Raw genomic sequence first — 17,643 nt, forward strand, 5'->3', positions numbered from 1 at the left:
GCCTTTTGCTATACAAAGTCAAGTGCAAGGATATCCCCACTGTATTAGGGTGAAAGAAATTGTACATAATTCAGTTAGGACGCAGTTAATTGACTGTATGAGTTATCACTAGTTTAGATTTATGAAAGTAAACTGTTAACCACTTTGACCTAGTGTACTATCTACTTTGTATTCTTATTTCCCTGTTTTTTTTGTTACATCCTAATTATGTTTTCTTTTCTTATCTCCCCTATATACTTCCTTATTGCACCTTTCCATTTGCAATATTACTGTATTGGTTTTGTTAATGTGATAGTACTGTCTTCATTGTTCTGATAAACTTTTTACATTTTTATCTTGCCTTTTTTTGGGTTTGTATTGATAGCAAGTTAATGCCCTTTGCTCCTGATTTGCAGCTGATGGAAATACATTTTAACTATTTTCTGCAAAATATATAAGACATTACATAACTGGTTGGCGAGGCTACACTTGGAGTATTGTGTACAGTTTTGGTTACCCTATTATATGAGCAGTGTTATTAAACTAGAAAGAGTGCAGAAAAGATTTAAGGTCAAGTTTTTTGTCATTCAACTGTACACATGTATCCTGCCAAATGAAACAACGTTCCTCCAGAACAAGGTAAACAGTGTATATAACTTACACAAAACACATCAAGTGATGTTACTACAAATATTAAGGTGTATTTATGACAGAAGTTTAAAAAGTAAACAGTATAAAGCTACTGATGCTTCATATGTGATGAGTCCTGAGAGGTCAATAGTCTTATAGCTTGGGGGAAGAAGCTGTTTCCCATCTTAACAGTCCTTTTTTGTAACAGAATGTTGCCTGGGCTTGGGGGCCTGAATTGCACTGAAGGGTTGTGTAGACTACATTCCCTGGAATGTAGGAGACTGAGGGGTGACCTGATGCTGGTATATACAGGGTAGAAGGGCATTGCCTTTTCTGCCAGGGATGGGGTGCTGAAAACAAGAAGGCATAGGTAAGATCAGAGGTGAGATATTTATAGACATCAGAGGCAGCTTCTTCTTGGAAAAGGTGGTGCATATTTGAAATGAGATGCTAGAAATTGAGGTTGAGGTCGGCACTTTAGTGACCTTATAATGTCATATATGCAAGTGCATGGACAAGAAAGGTTTAGATTGCTATGGACCCAGTGGGCAATGGGCAATGACATGGATGAGATGGGCGGAAGGTCCTGGTTACGTGCAATGTGACTCTATAACTGCAATAAATGCTTTCAAAATATTAAAATTTTTACTTCTTCACAGTGAAGATAGCACAAGTTCTCTGAAAAATATATATCTTTACTCATCTCCAACAGCATCCTTTTCAATCTTGTGCCATAATTTCTAGCAGCCTTTCTGTATTGAGTATACTCAAAAATGTGCAACTTCTTTCATCCATCCAACATGAAGACTTTTTATGAGGAATTTCACCAGAATTCTGTCAGTGCTTCCTGATTTCTACCAGTTTTACAATATTAATGAATTCTAATTACCTTCATGTGTTACACAGCTAATTGCGCTGTATTACATTTCCACAACCTTTGCCTTTTCCTTCACCTGTCTGCATTACTTTGCAAACTCTTTTTTTTACTTTTCTGATTTGTTGCTGTCAATTACTTGATGCCCACGTCTGAAATATTTAGATTTATTTATGATCAGAGGGGTCACAATGGAGATCTCTACGATACTGCACTAGAGACTTTTTCTGTCAGAGAAATGTCCTTTTATTCTTTTTGATTATGTTCTGATGAACATATCATCCAGACAAGACTGGATCTCTATGGTATGGCTAGAATAGGAAATGTCCATACTGCCTGTTCTGGGATCGGATACTATAGAAGGTTCTGTTAGGCTGAATGTCTTCAACAGTGTAAGAGCTTGAGAGTGCAAAGTCTCCTGACTGAGAAGATACTAGGGTAATGAAAGTGGTGGAGTCTAAAGTTGAAACACCATAGGAGGATTTTTATATACTTTAAAACTGAGCTGACAAAAGGCAATGGACAGTCAACTTTCAAATGCAAGCCAATAAAGAATTCCTGATTTAAAAGGAAAGAAAGCAATGTACTTGGAATATTTATGTGTTCTGGCAATTTGATGATTCATGTAATAGTGCTAAACTGAAAGAAGAAAAACTTTGAAATACGAAAATTTATTGTGTTCCTTTTATGGCTTACTAATGAAGTAATTTTACAGTGTTACCATTGCTGTTTTGTAGTAAATGCAGCAGCCAACAACTAATTTGCATGCATTTAGCTCCCACAAATAGCAGTGAGATGAAAACTGGATTTGTTTTTAAAGTGATACTGAATAAGGAATAAATATTGCCCAAATACCAGGTCTAACTCCCAAGTTTTTAAAACTGTGTGTTTGGTTATTATATTAAAAACCTGCCTGTGCTTAGGGGCTTAAGATTTCACATTACCTTAATATGTCATGTGTACATTGAAACATACAATCAAATGTTCAAATATGTACTGAGAGCAGCCTGCAAGTATGCCATGTTTTTGGTACCAGCCTAGTATGCTTCCAACTTATTAATATATGCGTATTTGGAATGTGGGAGGAAACCCACATAGTCATGGGGGAACATACAAACTCTTTGCAGACGGTGGTGTGAATTGAACCCCAATTGCTAACTACTTTGCTACTGTACAGCCCCTGCTGTCCTGCAATGCTAACCTTGATATTTTTTTGCTTAAGCCTCTCTCAGGAGTAAAGATAACAGGTGTTGAAATGCATTAACTGGTCATTATTAGTAATAATTATTTTGTACTTCCATCATATACGCAGTTCTGGTCACAATAAACAAAAAATATTGAGGTGGTAACAGTATACCAGAAGAATGTTCATGACCCTCCAGCTAATAGAGGAGAAAAGTGCTTTTCACATTCTAGAAAATGTAGATTCAAGGATTCAAAAGGATTCAAAGCACGTTTATTGTCAAAGTATGTATAAATTATACAACCTTGAAATTCATCTGCTTATAGGTAGCCACAAAGTAAGAAACCCAAAAGAACCCAATAAAAAAAAAGACCAACGCTCGATTCACAGAGAAAGAGAGAAAAATCACAAATCATGCAAACAAAAACCAGCAACAGCATTCCGAACCAAATTGAGTCCTGGAGGCCGGAGCAGTCGGAGTAGGCCCATAGCCTTGGTCTCAGTTTATCATATAGTGGGGCAAATCGCCGTGAAGCTCGTAGATGAAGATCTACAAGCTGTATCTCCTTATTCAGATCAACTGACTCAGGAGAGATGGCAGAGGTTTGAAAGGAGCACATTTCTATTTAAACTGCGGCATTACTTCCCTCCCTGTATTATCCCTTAACTGCACTACCTTGTAAACACTTCATACTATTACATTGTAAGTACATGCTGGTACTTATGCACATTTTATTCCTTATCAATACTTTAATCTCTAAATTTATTTTTCTATAATTCTTTATCCCTTGTAATTGTTGAACATTGCTTTTTGTTGCATGTTGTGGCTTGACTAGCTCATCACAGCAAATTCCCAATCCATGTAAATATATAGTGAATAAAGTTGATCCTTGACTAGTTGATTGGTTAGTTTCTTGGCCAGAATCCTTAATAGATGTGAAAGCAACTATCAGAATGGTTAAAAGAAACTTATTGGACCCTTTATTCAGGTTCATGTATTTATCACGTGTATCAACACATACAGTGAAATGCTTTGTTTGAATTAATAGTCAACACAGCCTCAGGAGGTACTGGGGCAGCCCACAAGTGTTGCCATGCATTCCGTTACCAATATTGCAGCCCACCTTGTTCAGCAGAACACCAGCAATAAAGCAAGCCCCTTTCATCCCTCCCCATCCACCCACCCACTTACTCACACAATGGAGGCCTGTAGCCTCCATTGGAAACATGCACTCACAGACATCGAGTTCTTTTATATTTTGGCAATGCCTTTGCTCCCATGAGATGAATGAGTGGAAGCTCTGCAGATAACACATTATGTTCATCTTGTACTGTAAACAGGACTGAATTGAGTTGTCTGCCAATGACACTTTGTCAAGTTAACTTTTTCATTACATGGCCAGCTCTGCTTAGCTATTGGAGAATTGACAGATGGCTGGGTCCCTGATAACTGGGACTGCCTGTGGGCATCTAGTTCCTCTTGTTTGTGCTTTTGTAGATCTGGTTAATATGCTTCGAACATTCTCAGCAGTTTGGAAAGATAATAAATCAGAATCAGGTTTATTATCACTGTATATATGTGTAATGTGTTGTTTGTGACAGGAATATAGTGCAAAAACATTTTATTGTAAATTATAAAATAGCAGAAAAAAGGATAATGAAAGTACAATTTCAGTAAATGTTTTCATATTTTATTTACAGATTTGGAACATCTGATGCAAGCAAGGCAGCAACTTCTCACTACAGCCAAGCGATGGGATTCCACTTGTAAAACAATTGTAGAATTTGAGCCAAATGAAACTACTGACTTGGAGAAGAGTCTCCTGACACGGTACCAGATTCCCTTGTCAGCAGACCAGCTCTTCACACAGTCTGTGCTTGATAAATCATTGACCAAATCTAATTATCAGTCCCGATTACATGACCTACTTTACATTGAAGAAATAGCACAATATAAGGAAGTCAGCAAGTAAGTACAATGTAATTGAAAGGCATATGTATTTTACTAGTATTATTGCTGTTATGACTTGTGCCTCAGAATTTTTGTTCGCTGCTTTTGCCGATCAGCTTCTGTGTGTATAATGAAAGTGAAAGTGCTTAAATTTAATAATTGTTTCAATCTTGATGTGCAATTTTCACTTGACATAACTTGTACAAAGGCACATTAGTGTTTCCAAACTTTAGTACCGTAGATTGGTTTTGCTGTATTTCCATCATCACTGACTTGTTACCTTGGTAAATAACTCTTGTCCAGGGATAATTTACATTTTAAGAATGACTATTTTCAAATAATGTGTATGGATTTAAATTTGCTATCTTTTCCTCATAACTTGGTTGTTCACAGATGAAGTGAAGTTGTGTTAAGTTCCTGTAACATCTATTTAAGCAGATAAATTATGTTGGTTAACTGGTAAATTGTGGCAGGGTGCAGTGAAAAATGTATTTTGCAAACTGCATTACAACATTGTATTGAGTTAGCAGATAGTAAACAATTAAAGAGTGGAGAATAAAGTGTTAGAGTTACAGAGAGAATGCAGGTCATAACAAGGTAGACTGAGATCAAGAGTCTTATAACAGTGAAGAAAGAAACTGTCCTTGAGTCTGGTGGTATGTACTTTAAGACTTTTGTATCTACTTCCCAATGTGAGGAGGTAGGGAGAGGAGAAAAGTGAATGACCAGGTTGGAGAGGTCTTTGATTGTGCTGCCTGCCTTACTGAGCAGTGAGAAGTAAAGATGGAATCCAAGGAGTGGAGGCTGGTTACTGTGATAAGTTGAACTGTGTCAACAACTCTCTGTAGTTTCTGTGGTCACATGCGAAGTGATTGTCATACCAAGCTGTGATGCATCCAGATAGGATGCTTTCTATGGTGCATCAATAAAAATTGATGAGGGCCAAAGGGAACATGCCAAATTCCTTTAGCAAAACCTGTTTTTAACTCTGGAATTATATTTTTTTCTCCACAATGCAAATATTTATAACTGGATATGAAATATTGAACTGCCCTCATTTGGAAGATTTCAAGTCTGTGTATTGGTGACTTAGCTGATTTTGTTCAGGTGCTTTAGAACTTGGGGCAGGAGAGACAGATGCTGGAAGGGAGGGGGGGAGAAGCAAAGGAAGGGTATAGACTCTCATTCCAATTTCTCAGAGAGCATCTGAGTAGGGTTTGGAGTGAGCCCTGGTTTTATTGAGCTTGATATCTTGGTACATACAACCCAAGTCTTTTTTTTTGGAGAGGTCAGGGTTAACTGTTCTCCATTATTCAGTTGTCCAGTATTTAGTTTGAAAATTTCATAATGAAAGCATATTTGTGCGATTGGATATGAATATTAGACCATAAGACATAGAAGCAGAATTAGGTTATTTGGCCCATCAGGTCTCCTCTGACATTCTATCATGGCTGATTTATTATCTTTTTCAACTCTGTTTTCTTTCCTTCTTCCTGTAACCTTTGATGCCCTCACTAATCAAGAACTATCAACCTCTGCTTTAAATATACCCAATGACTTGGCCTTCACAGCCATCCGTGGCAATGAATTCCACGCATTCAAAACCCTCTGGCTAAATAAATTACTCCTCATGTTCTAAAGCTGATGATGTACCTTAGCTTAGCATCATGCAGATGTTTCTGTAAGAATAAAGAAATGTCCTTGTATTTTGAGGCTGTGCCCCCTTGTCCTACATTCCCCCACTACAGGAAACATCCACTCTGTGCCCGCTCTGTCTACAACTTTCAATGTTAGATAGGTTTCATTGAGATCACCCCCTCATTCTTCTAAACTCCAGTAAGTCAGGCCCAGAACCATTAAATGTTCCTCATATGTTAACCCTTTCGCTCCCAGAATCGCTCTTGTGAACCTCCTATGGACCTTCTCCAATGCTAGCACATCTTTTCTTGGTTAAGAGGTTCAGTGTTGCCTTGATGTTACTTGATGTAACTTTGCAATTACAGATGGAATTTGCAAGCCTTCGGTATGTGGACTATACTTTGACACATAGATATAACACTTGTTTCACCAAAAAGTCTTATTTAATAGACGAGAGCAATAGTTTTATCAGCTGGTACATTGTCCTGATGTAGCTTGCAGCCTGAATTTTGCAACATGTATTTTTAGCAATGTTCTAAACTGTATTTACTGTCTACCCACCGTGATGGCCCTTAACTAATTTATTTTTTGTGCAGATTATCATTTTCTTGGCTAAATACTTCTAAGTATGATGGGTTAGAACTTGTGTCTGTAGTGAAATGCCAACGAAGTTGTTATGTTTTGTAACTCCAAAACATAAAAACTAATTGAAAGGAAAACAAGAGAGCCAGGAGATAAGTCGTGTATTTCATTTTTAATTTAACTGAGGTGCACACATATTATGTGGTAGCGTAATGACATATACAATTCACATATTTTTACATATAACCCGTAATGAATTATTTAAATGAACAAGAATGCCTAACCAAGCAATGTATTTACAATCTTACTCAAATACTACTGAAATATTAAATACACAACAAATGCTAGAACAAGCTCTGCTCATGGAACTGTTGAAACCTTTTGACAGCTAGCTAAGTCACACTTAAGGCTTTCTCAGTTGTCAATTATCACGGTTTGAGATGTAGAAAAATTATGAAAAAACATTCAAATGATAGAAAATGTTAAAAAAAAACTTAATATTAAAACATTAAAGCAAGCTTCATCAATTTTAAAAAATTGACCAAATCTTTCAGTTGTGGTTATTGTCACTCACTTCAGACTTGCATCTCACATTTTCAGCTAATTTTCTCCTGATATTTCATGTTTTGTTCTCCAACAAACACCTTTTCCTGACATGTCTTTTCTACTCACTTTCAACAGTTGCTGATTCCATACCTTTTGTTCATTTACTCCTTGACCATGCCAGTTGCAGATCTTCTGTTTTGTTCTCTCTACTGCTCCCCTTTCCCTGCAGTTTAATATTTTGTTTCTAACTTTTTTTTCCCAAGGTTTGCTATAAGTTTGTTGACCTGAAGTATTAACTTTTGTTTTACACAGAAGCTGTCTGACCCGAGTATTTCCAGAATCAGAATCAGGTTTATTATCACCGACATGTGTCATGAAATTTGTTAACTTAGCAGCAGCAGTTCAATGCAATACATATTATCGAAGAAAGAAAAAAATAAATAAGTAAATCAATTGCAGTACACTTTTGTTGAATAGATTAAAAATAATGCTAAAAACAGAAATTACATTTAAAAAAATGAGGTAGGGTTCAAGGGTTCAATGTCCATTTAGGAATCAGATGGCAGAGGGGAAGAAGCTGTTCCTGAACCGTTGACTGTGTGCCTTCAGGCTCCTGTACCTCTTACCTGATGGTAACAGTGTGAAAAGGGTATTCCCTAGGTGCTGGAGGTCCTTAATAATGGACGCTGCCTTTCTGCGACACCACTCCTTGAAGATGTCCTGGGTACTTTGTAGGCTCGTACCCAAGATGGAGCTGACTAAATTTACAACCCTCTGCGGCTTCTTCTGGTCCTGTGCTGTAGCGCCCCCCCCCCCCCCCCATACCAGACAGTGATGCAGCCTGTCAGAATGCTCTCCATGGTACATCTATAGAAGTTTTTGAGTGTATTTGTTGACATACCAAATCTCTTCAAACTCCTAATGAAGTATAGTTGCTGTCTTGCCTCCTTTATAATTACATTGATATGTTGGGACCAAGTTAGGTCCTCAGAGATCTTGACATCCAGGAACTTGAAACTGCTCACTCTCTCCACTTCTGATCCCTTTATGAGGATTGGTTTGTGTTCCTTTGTCTTACCCTTCCTGAAGTCCACAATCAGCTCTTTCGTCTTATATGCCAGATTGTTGTTGCAATGCTACTCCACTAGTTGGCATACCTCACTCCTGTACACCCTCTCATCACCATCTGAGATTCTACCAACAATAGTTGTATCATCAGCAAATTTATAGATGGTATTTGAGCTATGCCTAGCCACACAGTCATTGGTATAAAGAGAGTAGAGCAGTGGGCTAAACACATACCCCTGAGGTGCACCAGTGTTGATTGTCAACAAGGAGCATTTTTCTTGCTATTTGACATTGCCTCTACTTATCACTCATGGTCTTTTCTCACCATTGAAATGAGTGGACTGTGATTCACCTTAGAACTGGGGTCCATTAAGGCTACTGCTCTGTTTCTACCAGGTCATGGGTATTTATCCATACCGGAAAATATTCTGTCAAGTCTGGCTGGCTAGTGCATCATTACCTATTGAATATTGAAAGGCCAAGATAGGGTGAATGTGGCCAAAGTCCCCCACTCTTGTGGGGGAGTTTAGCACTAGAGGGCACAACCTCAGACTCTGAGAACCTCCCTTTAGAACAGAGATGAGGAGGAATTTATTTTGCAAGAGAGTGGGGAATCTGGAATTGTTTGTTACAGATGGCTGTGGAGGCCAAGTGATTGGATTTATTTAAAGTGGAGGTTGATAGGTTCTTGATAAGTAATGGTGTCAAAGGCTTTGGGGAGAAGACAGGACAAATGTTGTTCAGAGACATAATTAATTGTGATTGAATAACAAAGCCAGATCGTTGGGCTGAATGGCCTAACTCTGCTCTTATATCTTAAGGTCTTATTACAGTGACTTTATGCAATGCTGTAGACCTGTTTCACATTATTGCCTCCCCCCACAATCCAAGGAAGTTGCAATTAATGACATAGCTGGGACCTGGTAAATTGGCATAGATGGGGTTTCAGCCCAGTGTTGTCTTTATCATTTCATTCACTTGCTCAACTTGGAATTCTGGAAAACTGTTTAGTGCATCTTAAAACTGTGTAGAATGATACCACGTGTTTAGTTCTCCACAGTGTTCTGTCAAGCAGACTTGGGCTGCCATTCTTTTGTGTTCTTTGTAAGTTATGCCATGACTTGGGATTTTTGCTTTGTGTTTGAAAACCTTATTTCTGGCTGTGTTTTTAAAAGCAGAATTCAAAGTTCAGAGTAAAATTTATCGGAGTTTATATGTCACCACATACAACGCTGAGATTAATTTTCCTGCAGGCATACTCAGCAAATCTATAGAATGGTATCTGTCAACAGCATCAGTGCAAGAACAGGTAGAGCATAGAGGACAACAAACTGCTAACGCAAATACAAATAGATTGCAATAAATAATGAGAGCATGAAGTAACAAAATAAATAGTCCTTAAAGTAAGATCATTGGTTGTAGGAACATCTCAAAAGATGAGTGTAGTTATCCTCGTTTGTTCAAGAGATGGTTGAGGGGTGGTATCTGTTCTTGAACCTGGTTACCTGAGTCCTGAGGTTCTTGTACCTTCTACCTGATGGCAACAGCAGGAAAAGATCTCAGCTGGATGGTGAGGATCTTTGATGATTGATGCTTCTTTCCTCCAACAGCCTTTCATGTAAATGTGCTCAATGGCATGGAGAGCTTTACCTGTGATATATCGGGCTGAACCCACTACCTTTTGTAGGATTTTCCATCCAAAGGCATTGGTGTTCCCATACCAGGCTGTAATGGAGCCAGTCAATACACTTTCCACTACACAGCTATAGAAGTTTGTCAAGATTTTTGATAACATACCGAATCTTCGCAGACTCCAATGGAAATAGTGGTGCTGCTGGGTTTTCTTCACAATTGCACTTGTGTGCTGGTCCTCCAAAATAATAACACCCAGGAATTTAAAATTGCTAATCCTCTCCATCTCTGATCCTCCAATGAAGGTCAAGTTTAAATTTAAAAAAAACACTGATGTATTAAGTAGATAAGATGTTAATGATGTAGCCTAAGTAATCGTTTCATTTGGCTTTCTCGAAATTTGAGAAACATTGGAAATCTTTGGTGACGTACTAAATAATCTTTGTTAAGTGAGATGGGCTGCTAATTTGGGAATATTAGCATACGAGTTAGCACGAGTAGGCCAATTACACAATTGCAAGTCTCAAACCTAACCCCACTCCTTGAATCTGCTTCTTCATTAAATAAAATCAGCACTGATGTGATTGGAACCATAGGTTTCATGGTAACTATTGTTTTGGAGCTTCGGTTTAGTGTGAAATATAAACACTTATGTATTAGTGTGCACCCATATCTCATCACTGGCTTTCTTGATGTGTTTTCAAATGAATTGACAATGTCCAGTATCTTTGTGAAAGACACCAATCCAGCTAAGAGCATAAGAAGTGTTGGTACTTAAAGCAACATAGCCCACCATCATTCCTATAGTGGGGTAGTCTAGAACCAAAGGGCGCACAGCCTCAGAATAGAAGGATATTACTTTAGGACAGAGATGAGGAAAAATTTCTTTAGCCAGAGGGTGGTGAATTAGTATTCATTACCACAGACAGCTCTGGAGGCCAGGTCATAGGGTATATTTAAAGCAGCGGTTGTTGAATTCTTGATTGATAAGGGCGTCAAAGGTTACGGGGAAAGGCAGGAGAATGCAGTTGAAAGGGATAAATCAGCCATGATTGAATGGTGGTCCAGACACAGGAGCCGAACGGCCTTATCCTGCTCCTTTGTCTTATGGTCTTATTCCCTTTATTGCTTGGTTACACTGTTGTGATTTTGGGACTATCTGAACCATAGTTAGAAAATAAGATGTTGCAAAGGTATTTGTGACAGCTCATACTTTAGTTTGCAAAGGTATTTGTGACAGATCGTACTTTCTGATGTTATCCATGTTACAAGAGAGTCAAACTAAACGTTGGCATTATTTATTATTCAAACAGTTACTAGCCCAGTCTTTACTGACTGAGTTCACCGTGTACCCTGCAATTTGAATCAGTGATTATTTTTATTAAGCATGAAGTAGCAAGGAGAGGGTGTCTGCTGATGCTTCTGATTGGAAGAATTTCTGTCAGCACAATCCAGGCATGAGTCACGATACTATGTCTGTACTTCTTTGTCAGCTAGTTCATTTGATTGCTTTCAAGTGACATGCTTGTTTAAGTACTACTTGTCAAATAGTTTAGGATGAAACTTCAGTCCAGTGCTGAGGAATATTACATGGTTTGAGTTTGCCTTTTGGAGGAGGCATTAAAATGAAGATCAGTTGAGGCTCTGATTAGTTCAGCCATTATTTTATTGAATAGTGAAGCTGGTTTAGAGGTAGAGGCAGCCTGCTTCAGTACTTGAACACTACCTCACTACTTTTGCAATACTTGTTTAATTCAATTTTTAATGTATATTTCTTATTTTAATTTATAGTATGTTTAATGTATTGCACTGTACTATCACAAAAGAACAAATATCGCAGCATATGCCGATAATATTAAACCTGATTGATTCGACGTTAGGTGTTAAACCTCCTATAGCTTATTTCACAGAAGTTCAGTGTTCTGCATTCCTGACTCATTCGTGAATCACCACAAACAGGAAGGGATTAAATACTTAAAAGGGTTTTGTTATCTCTTTACTACTTCTGTGAACTGACAATAAAGATAAGGTTAAACATTAGCTTTATTTGTCACATGTACATTGAAACATGTACATTGAAACGTGTACATTGAAACAGAAACAAATAGGTTGTTTTGCATCAAATCAAATCAGCATAGATTGTGCAAGTGTCGTCATGCTTCCAGCACCAACACAGCATGCCCACAATTTAATAATACTAACTGTTCATCTTTGGAATGTGGGAGGAAACAGGAGCCTCCAGAGGAAACCCACACAGTCACAGGGAGATGTGCAAACTGCTTATAGTCAGTGGCAGGGATTGAACCCCAATCTTATGGCTGGCTGCTGTAAAGTGTTGCATTTATCACTACATTGCCATGTTGCTACCGTGTAATAGCTGTATAGTCACATAGAGAGCAATCCCTGTGGGCAGTGGAGAGGTGGGGGGAGAAAGATGAGCATTGTGGAATCCTCAGAATTTGTTTTCAAATTGTTTTGCCCTTTGTAAGAACTAAAATAATACAATCTCATCACAAAAAGTTGGGGTGTTGATAGTGTGGAGGGCTGTCAGGGGTTACAGTGGTACATTGATAGGATGCAAAACTGGGCTGAGAAGTGGCAGATGGAGTTCAACCCACGTAAATGTCAGGTGGCTCATTTTGGTAGGTCAAATATGATGGCAGAATATAGCAGACTTGGCAGTGTGGAGGATCAGAGGGATCTTGGGGTCAGAGTTCGTAAGACTCAAAGCTGCTGCGCAGGTTGACTGTGTTTAAGAAGACATATGGTATATTGGCCTTCATCAACTGTGGGACTGAGTTCAAGAGCCGAAAGATAATGTTACAGCTATATAGGACCCTGGTCGGACCCCACTTGGAGTACTGGTCGCTTCACTACAGGAAGGATGTGGAAACCATAGTAAGGGTGCAGAGGAAATTTACAAGGATGTTGCCTGGATTGGGGAGCATGCCTTATCAGAATAGGTTGTGTGAACTTGGCCTTTTTTCCTTGGAGCGATGGAGGATGAGAGGTGACCTGATAGAGGTGTATAAAATGATGAGAGGCATTGATTGTGTGGATAGTCAGAGGCTTTTTCCCGGGGCTGAAATGGCTAACACGAGAGGGCACAGTTTTAAAGTGTTTGGAAGTAGGTACAGATGCAATGTCAGGGGATAAGTTTTTTATGCAGAGAGGTGAGTGCGTGGAATGGACTGCTGGTGACAGTGGTGGAGGCAGATACAATAGGGTCTTTTAAGAGTCTCCTGGATAGGTACATGGAGCTTAGAAAAATAGAGGGCTATAGGTAACCCTAAGTAATTTCTAAAGTAAGTACATGTTTGGCACAGCACTTTGCGCCAAAGGGTCTGTATTGTGCGGTAGGTTTTCTATGTTTCTGAAAAATCTGGAAATTTGAAATGAATAAAGAGAAATTATATTTTATGCTAATGACACTGATCAGAACTGTGGCCATTGGCAGTGCTTTGAGTCATAGAAAATGACAGCACAGAAATAGGCCCCTCGGTCCCATCTAGTCTACTCCGAACCATTTGAACTGTCTAGTCCCATCGACCTGCACCCCGGACCACAGCCCATCCTGGTACCTATCCAGACTTCATTTAAATGTTGAAATCAAAATAGCATCTATCACTTGTGTTGGCGGCTTGTTCCACACTCTCAGCACAGAGAGTTCAGAGTGAAGAAATTTCCCCCCATGTTCTCCTTAAGCATTTCACTTTTCACCCTAACCAATGAACCCTAACCCTAGTCTCACTCTTAACCGATGACCTCTAGTTGTAGTCTCACCCAACCTTAATGGAAAAAAAGCATGCTTGCATTTACCCTATCTATACTCCTGGAGTGTCTGTTTTCCTCTCCACAAGTGGTCCCAGACCTAGTAATATTTCCCTGCATTTTCTGTTTTAGAGTGTAGTATTAGCATGGAAGAAATCTGAAGTTTTCTGGTCCATATGGCTACAAATCACCCTATGGCATATTATCTAAAGGAGTAATTTCTGTTCTGAATAAAATAAGATCTGCAAAAAGCAGTTGTAAGTGCCTTGATAGCTATTGTTATACAGAATAATTTCTCAAGTGTATCTGCAGGTGAACAACTAGTCCTCAAAACTTTGGCAAAGCAGTTTGTGGTTTTATTTTAGCTGAACTTCCCTGAACATCTATTAGCATTTTGATATAGTCCTTGCTTTAGGTATGCACCTTAATTGGATTTGATGTCTGTAGGGAATAATTTCTTTCAAGGTAAACACTACGAAATTTAGAGAGCTAATTATTATCATAAAGCTCACGTCACGTAGCATCATTAATGATATCTGGTGAACAAACATAATTGTCAATACTGGGAGCTGGGGTGTTCGACTTCAATACAATAATCAAACATTGAATAAGGTCACCTCAACCACCTTGAGATTAAGTTTCTTGCAGGTATTCACATTAGAACAAAGAAATACAATTAAATTAATGAAAACATACACACAAAGGCTGACAAACAACTGTAACCCCTGGGTCGCCTCAGGCATCGCTCAAACTCGTTCTCGTCTAGAGGGAGCAGCCTTCGGCCCCGCCAAACTGGGTAATCAGCTGGTGTGGATGCTGTGTGATGTCCCCGCCTCGCTCTCTCACTCCATCGCGCCGACTCCCCAAAACCCCCACCAACAATCAGTTTATAGTCCCAAACAAGCTTCCAGCACTTATCATAACAAAGACACTAGCATTCCTACTATTAACACAGGCGCCAGCATTCCTACTTTTAACAAAACAAAGACGCCATTTTGATTACATACACAGTAACAAAGAAAAAGAAAAAAAACCCCGTTACACAACTAATGTGCAAAAGGAAGGCAAACTGTGAAAACAAGAAGTGATAATTAATACTGAGACCATGAGTTGTCGATACCTTGAAAGTGAATGCATTGGTTATTGACTCATTTCAGTGTTGTGGTGAGAGAAGTTATCCACGCTGGTTCAGGAGCCTGATGGTTGAAGGGTACTAACTATTCCTGAAACTGGTGGTGTGGGACCTCAGGCTCCTGTACCTCTTTCCCAGTGCAGCATTGAGAAAGAAATCTGCCTGGATGGTGGGTGTCTTTGATAATAGAAGCCACTTTCTTGTACACCATTCTTGTAGATGTGCTCAATGGTGGGGGAGAGCTTTTCCTGTGATGGACTGTTGGGTTGTACCCGTTACTACAATGTGTAAATCATTGTCTGGAAATCTAATGTTGTAACTGGTGATCCAATAGGTTGAAAATACCAGACAGATTATTATGATTTGCTTTAAGTGGTGTGTTTTAAAAATTAGTGAATGGGCAGGATCCATCAAAAACGCCTTTTGTACAGTGAAGTGTGGAGGTATAGGAGGGTGTAATGTAGAATGATAAATGTAAGAATTGATGTACAGTATTTATCCCTCTCATTCCCTTTTTCAATTTTTGAAGTAATTATTTTCTATATTTGTTTTAGAACTTCTTTTTTGAGCATTTTTGTAGCAAAATATTTTCTCTCAACCTGTAGAACATTGGGCAGGTGAAGGTGAAAGAGCAGCTGCTTGCAACTTAGACCCTTGCACTCTGATGTTTTTCTAGAGTGGAGGTTATCCAGTTATATAGTATGCATGCAGACTAAGTTGTCTACTTAAGTTTGGCCAATATTCCTCCAAACCTTTCCCTTCTAGGTATGTTTCTAAGTGACTTTCAAACATGAGAATGAAACCTGTCTCTATCACTTCCTTGGTTAGCTTGTTCCATATACCCATTATTCTTTGATTGAAAGAAGTTACCCCTCAGATATCTTTTAAATCCTTCCTCTCCCACCTTATTCTATACCCTTTAGTTTTAGACATGTACTCTGGGAACATGAATGTGTCCATTCAGCTTATCTGTGCCCTTCATGACCTTATTAACCTCTGTAAGGTCACCCCTCAGCCTCCTACACTCCAGTGGAAATATCCCGGTGTATCCAATCTCTTTATGATTTAAGGCTGGCTAGTCCAGCTAACAATCTTGTGAATCTTTCCTGCACCCTTTCCACCTCAGTGACATCTTTTCTATACCCAAGCGATGAGAACTGCATGCAATGTTCCAAGGATGCTCTTATTAACATTTTGTACATGATCTTCCAACTTGTACTCAATGCCAAGGTCCTCTTCCACTAGGCTTTGTGGGTAGAGGATGGGAGGGGAATATGCAAGTGGTAAGTGGAAGCAAGAAATCTAATGTTCATGCCATTAGGTTGAATTGATAGTAAAAGCTTTTTCAAGTATGTAATAAAATAAAAGAGAAATGAGAGTGGATATAGGACCACTGGAAAATGAGGTCGCAGAGAGGGGATCTCTTTGAAACCTTTTGAATGTTGAAAAGCCTAGACAGACTAGATGTGGAAAGGATGTTCCTTATGATGGGGGAGCCTAGGAAAAGAGGGCACAGCTCAGGATAGAGGGGTGTCCATTTAAAATTGAGATGCGGAGAAATTTTTTTTAGCCAGAGGGTGATGAGTTTGTGGAATTTATTACCACGGGCAGCTATGGAGGCCAGGTCATTTGGTGTATTTAAGACAGAGCTTTGTAGGTTCTTGATTGGACACAGCATCAAAGGTTGCAGGGGCTGAGGAGGAGGAAAAAGGGTCAGCCATGATTGGTAGAACAGATTCAATGGGCCAAATGGCCTAATTCCACTCCACTCCTCTGTCTTATGATTGAAGACTACCAAAATGGTGTTGCTCCTCCAATCTGTATTTGGCGTCATCGTGGTAAAAGAAGAGGCCATGCTGGTGTGAAAATGCGAAGTGGAATTGAAGTAGTTGGTCACTTGGACATCCTGATTGTTGTGGTGGATGGAATTCTTTGAATTTTCAGCTACTTAAGGCAGTCCCTTGTCTCTGGCGTGTTCCATTTTTACATAATTTTAATAACTATGGAAATGTCGCACCTTCAGAATCAAACTCAGGTTTATTATCACAGGCATATACTGTAAGATTAGTTGTTTTGCAGCAACAGTATAGTGCAATTCATAAAAATTAATGTAAGATACAATATGAAATATAAAAAATTAATGCAGCAGAGTGCAAAATAATGATGTAATGTTCATGGATTTATAGACACTGATGGAAGAGGGGAGGTTTCTGTTCCTAAAACGTTGAGTATGTGTCTTCAGGCTCCTGTATCTCCTCTCTGATGATAGTAATGAGAAGAGGGCATGTCATGGGTCATGAAGATACTTCATGATGGATGCCGTCTTCTTGAGGCGTCGCCTTTTGAAGATCTTCCTTGATCAGTATTCCAGTGGAAAATCCCTTCATTGATAAAATCTTTCTTTGTATTGATCGCACCAGTCAGCACTCTGGCAAAGCTATGTCTCATCCTCTTTATAGTGTGAATGGTCTCATTCTTCCCGTGTCTTGTGGTATTATTGTCATCTTTATACACCGCAAATTCTCAGATTGAATTCCATCAGTTACCTTCTTTAACCTCAATCTACCGGTTTAACAGGAAGCCACTTGTTCTGCATTGGATGCATCCGTTGGATATATTTGCAATCTTTTAATCCAACTTCTTTTTATTCTGGTTTT

At 38.9% G+C, this 17,643-nt stretch overlaps 1 protein-coding gene across 5 annotated transcripts in view; it reads left to right on the forward strand.

The window, feature by feature from the left end:
* The window catches only part of helz (helicase with zinc finger), a 302,830-nt gene that overhangs the window by 89,923 nt on the left and 195,264 nt on the right, over positions 1–17,643 (forward strand). For all 5 annotated transcript variants that reach the window (XM_073026388.1, XM_073026389.1, XM_073026390.1 and 2 more), the window contains one exon: positions 4,368–4,635. In XM_073026388.1, coding sequence (XP_072882489.1) covers positions 4,368–4,635 — 268 coding nt within the window. The remainder of the gene's footprint in view (positions 1–4,367; positions 4,636–17,643) is intronic.

Source organism: Hemitrygon akajei, chromosome 22 (assembly GCF_048418815.1).
Source record: "Hemitrygon akajei chromosome 22, sHemAka1.3, whole genome shotgun sequence".
Taxonomy (NCBI): domain Eukaryota; kingdom Metazoa; phylum Chordata; class Chondrichthyes; order Myliobatiformes; family Dasyatidae; genus Hemitrygon; species Hemitrygon akajei.